A 6558-nucleotide genomic window follows, 5' to 3' on the forward strand; every position below is an offset into this window, starting at 1 on the left:
GAGAGTACAGAGAGAGAGAGAGAGAGAGAGAGAGAAGGAGAGAGAGAAGAGAGAAGAGAGAGTACAGAGAGAAGAGAAGTCCAGTACATAGCGGGTGGGTTTATGCCGGCTTTGTTAAGAAGTGATCTCATTTCTAGCGGCAGATCCCAGACCATCTGAGAACACACCCTCCCCACACACGGTCTGAACACGGTCTGAACACGGTCTGAACACGCTCCGAACACGCTCCGAACACGGTCTGAACACGGTCTGAACACGCGCTGAACACGCTCCGAACACGCTCCGAACACGCTCCGAACACGCTCCGAACACGCTCCGAACACGCTCCGAACACGCTCTGAACACGCTCCGAACACGCTCCGAACACGCGCTGAACACGCGCTGAACACGCGCTGAACACGGTCTGAACACGCTCCGAACACGCGCTGAACACGCTCCGAACACGCGCTGAACACGCTCCGAACACGCTCTGAACACGCTCCGAACACGCGCTGAACACGGTCTGAACACGCGCTGAACACGCGCCGTGTCTGTGAGGACGGCAGGGAAAGGAAGGAATATACTTTGCTCTGTAGAAGGAGTCTGATAAGAATATCTCTTCACACTAATCAGCTACAAACTGCCACGATAAGCGATTTACAGAAAGTGGCGATGGAGAAAACAGTATCTCATTTAGAATGAGAGTTTGTGAATGGCGGTGGTGTGTGTGTGTGTGTGCGTGTTGTAACAAAGGGGTAGGGTGCGTTTGTTTTTCACCTCCTCCGGCCGCCCCAGGGCGGGTGTGCCCGTCAGCAGGATGGCCCGCTTGGCGCTGTGGATGAGGGGCACCAGGATCTTGGTGCGCGCCGCCTTCCTGGACTTCAGGTAGTGAGACTCGTCCACCACCACCACCGCAAACCTCTGCCTGGTCAGGGCCTCCACTAGGGGGCGCGCGTCGCTGGTCAGGAGCCCGTAGCCCAGCACGGTCACTTTGCTGCGGCTGATGCCCCTGTACACACACACACATACACAGACACGCGCACACACACACACACACAGACACACAGAGACACAGACACACACACAGACACACAGACAGACAGACAGACAGACACACAGACACACACAGACACACACACACACACACACACACACACACACACACACACACACACACAGAGTATTCAATGCTCGGGTCAATGAAAAGGCGATAGTCAATAGAACGGCACAGGTACAACCGGTATCCTAGGAGACCACGTACGTGGTGTCGCTCTTGCTCTCCACCAGGTTGATGTCACCGGGGTTGAGTTCCGGGAGCCACCGCTCCAGCTCCTCGATCCAGGGGTACCGGAGGGACGATGGCACCACCACCAGCAGAGGCCACTCCTGGCGGTAGGCGTAGGCCACGGAGATGGCCTGGACCGTCTTCCCAAGACCCATCTGGACCGTCAAATGAACGGCAAATATCAGAGTGCAAACGAGCCGGCGCTGTCTGGCTCCGAGGCAGATTGCATATGACAGCGGGTCTGTTGACTAGAGCTGAGACCAATTGGATTCTGGAATGACCTCGTGTCAAAACTGATTACTTCGAGGGAGACTGCTGCTTAAGTTTGACAAATTAATTCACCATACACATCCAGTGGGTTTTTATTTTTAGAAAATGGATTCGCTCGGGGTGCGGGGGAGTGGGGGGGGGGTTGTGTACTTGCTTACCTCATCTGCGATCATGCACCTGAAAAATACAAACGAGAAAGATTCAGAGTGGATGACTTTTTTTTTTTTTTTGAATAGCAGAATCTTTCAATGGAGATCAAGTCACAGAGCAAAACAAAATGTCGAGCTACTGGAACCATCGGCAAAGTTCTGTGAGCCCTGGTAGTGACAGAGCACGGGTAATAACAGAGGAATGAATGTGTAATAGCCTATATCAATATAGGGCATCTGCGAACTGGGCCTCTCTGGTTCATAAATGGGAGTCAATTGAATTAATCAACTCGATTAACCCCGATTAATTATAATCCTCCTTCCTCAGGTCATGAATATAATTCATGAGGGAATTAATTCAGTGAAGCCAGGAGCATCTGGACCACAGACATCAGGTCAGCTGGTTTTCAGAGAGCAACCGAGACAGTTAGCAAGAGGCTGCCGCCATTTAAAACAACAACCCGGCACTTCCCAGACTCCTCTAGGCGATCCCTGGACGGGCAGGGAACCCACAGATGGAAGACGACATTCTTATTATCTTTCCCTCAACAAACCGTTACAGTATAAGCCGTCTGGGTCTCATTCCGCCCCTCTCAAAGCCGCCTTCGTCCCTTCCGGCGCGGCGGAGGGAGGCAGCGAGCGGGCCGCCGGCGGTCTGGTAGTGATAGCCCACGACAGAGAGAAGCAGCCCCCCCCCCCCCACCGGACGCCCCACTTCGCCTCTCCCGAGTTGAGTAGCGTGATTAATGTGAACCTAGCCACCGATGTGTTTTTTTCCCCCGAACTGCCTGCGCGCGCGCGCGCGCACGCACGCACGCACGCACGCACGCACGCACGCACGCACGCACGCACGCACGCACGCACGCACGCACGCACGCACGCACGCACGCACGCACGCACGCACGCACGCACGCACGCACGCACGCACGCACGCACGCACGCACGCACGCACGCACGCACGCACGCACGCACGCACGCACGCACGCACACACACACACACGCACACACACACACACACACACACGGGCTCAGTCAGCGCAATGCTCTCTCTTCCTCTCTCTCTCTCTCCCGACACACAATGAGGAGAGACCCAGGGCAGCTTGCCATTTCTCGGCGCATTAATCATTCTTCTTTAAATAACCTGACTCCTGCCAGACGGCCGCTATCGCCGAGGATGCTCACCCTCTTGACGTCGGCGTTGGGAGAACCGCTGAAATGTTATCTCGCAAGCCCACCGGCCCCCCCGCGTCAGGGGGACGCGCTCTACGACTCCCCCGGATGGGGGAACGGCGCCGTTGACCTCACTCTCCGCACAACGGCGTCGTCATACCTGCCCATCACAACACGGGTATTCAAGCGGTCCATTTCATGAGAGCTGTGTTAGAAATCCACACCTCTCCCACGGTCGCCTGATTCTGTTCTGGTTGGAGCAGGTTTACACATGAACAACAATGCTAAAAAAGTTGTGGGATCATTGAGCAAGTTAATTAGCTACCCCCCCGCCCCCCCCACCCCCAAATAAAGCTACTTGATATTCTAGTTTGTTTTCCATTGAATGCTGGTGAATTTGCATTCTGTGTGTCGCTGTAATTGATGTTGAGCTCGTTCTGCTTGGTTTGTCTCAGAAAACGCTTTGCTGACTTGTCACACAACTATCTGAAACTAAACAACATGTGCAAGCAACATTTCATTTCGTGGCCAACTGTTTATCGTAATTAAATTAACAGCCTCCCGCAGTCAGGATAATTGAATCAATCATCAATAGTGAATGAATGGACACTAATAGCCAGCTGTTGGACTTGGTTTGGTGCTATGAGGCTAGATTATTAGATTGTTGGTTGATAAAGAAAAACCATGTTCAAAAAACATCTGATATAACAAGGATGGAGCTGCAGCACACGCTGACAGTCAAATATAACCAAGTATGACACCAACAGCATTCATCCCCCCCGCCCCGCCCTCCCTCCCCCCCCAAAAAAAAAGATTGGTGAAAAATATCAACACATCAATTTGTGTGTCGTGGCAAACTCCGGTACCCTCGGAACGCTGCCGCGTGGGACCTGTCCGCCCAGATGAAACCGTCAACATCAACTCGGGTATTGATTTTCACAGTAATCTGAGGACGGGGTGAAGCCACACGGGCGTATTGATTTGTTGTGGCATGAGCGTGGCCAGCCCTCAGACGAGAGGCCCCAGCAGACGCCGCCAAAAGCACTTTGGTCAGATCAGATGTGAAATATGCCTCTTTTACGCTATTATATACCTGAGTGGAATGAGACCGAGAGAATGCAATTATCATATGCAGATTTGGATCAGATGGGAATTTAATTTCGGTGATACTTCAAAAAGAAAAAAAATGTAACTTTAATTCACAACTGCCGATGATGGCAAAAGAAGTCATTACCGCCGTCAAAAAGCCTTTTCCCATTAGCAATTATTATCATCTCTAAACTACTGGAGTGCACTGCTTTTTCTCCATTCACATCCAATTTCAATATGCTCCATTACTGTATATGTACGCAACTGATTCAACCTCCCATTCCCCAAACAAATGATCTAGGATGGCTGACTGATATCCATCTCGAAACTTTCTTCTCCACGCACGCACGCACGCACGCACGCACGAACGCACACACACACAGATTGCTCGCCATCTCAGGAGGGAGCTTACTAGAGCAGGTGTCATGTTTCCTCTCCTGGTTGGAAGGGGGCTGGCGGTGTGTGTGCGCGGACCCCCGCAGTGTTTACAGTAGAACACACCTGCCCAGGTGGTTATTAACAGCTTGCTCCGCCACCTACCACCCCCACCACGGACCCCCAGGGGAGCGGGATGTGGAAGAATCCAGACTGTGTTTACAGTCACACTGACGCCCTCAACCAATCGACTGGCTGACCCATCCTCCCAGAACAGCACTTCCACTGTCCCTGCATCGATTAGCGGCGGCGGGCCAGCTGTCGTGAGGCTGACCCCCCCTGAACTCCCCCTTCCCAAGGCTAACATTGACCTGGCTGAGTGAATTAAGTCTGGACCCTCTCCTCTGCAGCGCAACGCTCAGACGCGGAAATCTCCTTACAGGATTAAGAGAAATGGGGGAAAGTTTGAAAGCTTCGATGGGGGCAAAAAACTAAATGGGGTTGTGCTTTTTCACTATCATGCAGTGAGGTCTTTAAAGGAGTAGTCTGGAATTTTGCATCATAAGCCCTGTAATAAAGTTGTTTACAATAATAAGCAATGGTCCATATCAAACTTTTGACAAACATTGCACATATTAGTGTGGCAGCTAAGTAGTAGGCCAACACAATGGATCTCTATGGGTATATTAAAGGGGTAGTTCTGAATTTTGCACATAAGAGCCTAATTTACGACTTAAAGCCAGACCGAGAGACAGCATGGAATCAGCCAAAAATGTTCTCCATCAATCAACATCATCAATCAACAATATTATGGGTATATTAAGTAATATATATATTAAGTAAATAAGGCTCTGTCAAAAATTCTGAGCTACCCCTTTAAGGCCCATGCTGAAGGATACAATGTATCTCTTGAGATCCATTGTGTACTCAGCTGTGACATGAGCAATGAGCACCAATATCTCAAGAGTGCAAAGTCTGTCAAAATGTTTAGATGGACCGCTGTATACGATCGTAAATAACCTCGAAACAGGCTCTATTACAATGCTAAACACCTCTCTCTCTCTAAACATCTCTTTAATGGCCCTGCTGTGGTTTACCTCCCGTTCTTGGATAGAGCGAAGGCGACTCCTTCCTTCTGAAACGGCATCAGTCTCTGACGTAGCTTCTCAGGGAGGCTTGACAGCTGACAGGCCGAAGGCGAACCGTCCCGGGGCGTTGGCGAAGCACACTCAGCTTCCTTGTTGTCACTCATGGTCGTGAGATGTGTTTGTGTGGTTTTTATGTCTTGAAAGAAATAGAGGTACAGGGAGAGGGAAAATGTTTAAGTATAAGACAAGGACTCAGAAAGGACATCCTGTTCCAGTTACCCCTACCCTGGGTATTCCCTAGCTATGCATATATCTTATGCATTTATCTCACTAGTATGATAACCTATATAGCCTACTGGGTAGCAGCAACTCTGGATAGATGTGTTCCTTCTACCAGATGGCATTTCCAGACAACTCAACTCAGTTCGACTGGACTGCAAATAGCTGCTGAAGTACAAAACTATTTTAAGTGCACAATAGCTGTATATAACTGTGATGCTGTCAGACCCTGTGGCAATGCAAGGAAGGGACAGGGTACCAGAAGTAGCCTAGATTATTGGACGTCTGTAACGTGATGCAGCCTAACTAACAGTGGAATTGTTGTATGAGTTGCAAAAAATCTGTGAACTTCCAATCAACCCACGACTACCACCCAAGTTGGATTATTATTTATAGCCACTTGGCTGAGAGTTCTGTCACTAGACACTAACCTGAGTGCAACATACTCACTGTTATGAAAGCCAACGTGGGATGACGGACAAGTGGCCTGGTCCAAAAAACTACTTGCTACAGCATTTAACAACTTAAAGCAAAACTATCGGCGTGTTGCTTGAGATAGCATGTAGCTTGCTGCTTGTAGCTCGGTAGAGTTGGGACCGAATGTGAATCCGATGTTGTAGGCGTCTCGTCAGCTTCCCCCTTAGAGAATCATGACATAACCTGGCTTTTAGGTCAATGCAAAGTTGAGTTTACCATCATGTTGTATGACCATGCATGTGTAGCCCGATTCTGTCTGGCGCCCGCGGGAGCGCGCTGGAGATGTGCTCTGCTGCAGCGGGGACGCGCTTTTAGGCACTCCAGCCCCGGATGTCACTCTCTCTATTAGCTTGCTGAGCTAAACCCAAAACCATCTCTGGCTAAAAGCTACTCAGTC

The 6558-nt window shown here is 50.4% G+C and overlaps 1 protein-coding gene across 1 annotated transcript in view; it reads right to left on the reverse strand.

The window, feature by feature from the left end:
- zranb3 (zinc finger, RAN-binding domain containing 3) overlaps window positions 1-6236 on the reverse strand; it is a 25658-nt gene extending 19422 nt beyond the window's left edge. Inside the window, exons 1-5 of the mRNA XM_084454064.1 lie at window positions 6135-6236; window positions 5415-5601; window positions 1693-1711; window positions 1241-1419; window positions 757-988 (exon numbers count right to left, since the gene is read on the reverse strand). Of these exons, the coding sequence (XP_084310190.1) occupies window positions 757-988; window positions 1241-1419; window positions 1693-1711; window positions 5415-5569 (585 nt within the window). The 5' untranslated portion in view covers window positions 5570-5601; window positions 6135-6236. The remainder of the gene's footprint in view (window positions 1-756; window positions 989-1240; window positions 1420-1692; window positions 1712-5414; window positions 5602-6134) is intronic.
- Window positions 6237-6558: the final 322 nt, after the last annotated feature.

The sequence above is a fragment of the Borostomias antarcticus genome (genome assembly GCF_949987555.1).
Source record: "Borostomias antarcticus genome assembly, chromosome: 19".
Taxonomy (NCBI): domain Eukaryota; kingdom Metazoa; phylum Chordata; class Actinopteri; order Stomiiformes; family Stomiidae; genus Borostomias; species Borostomias antarcticus.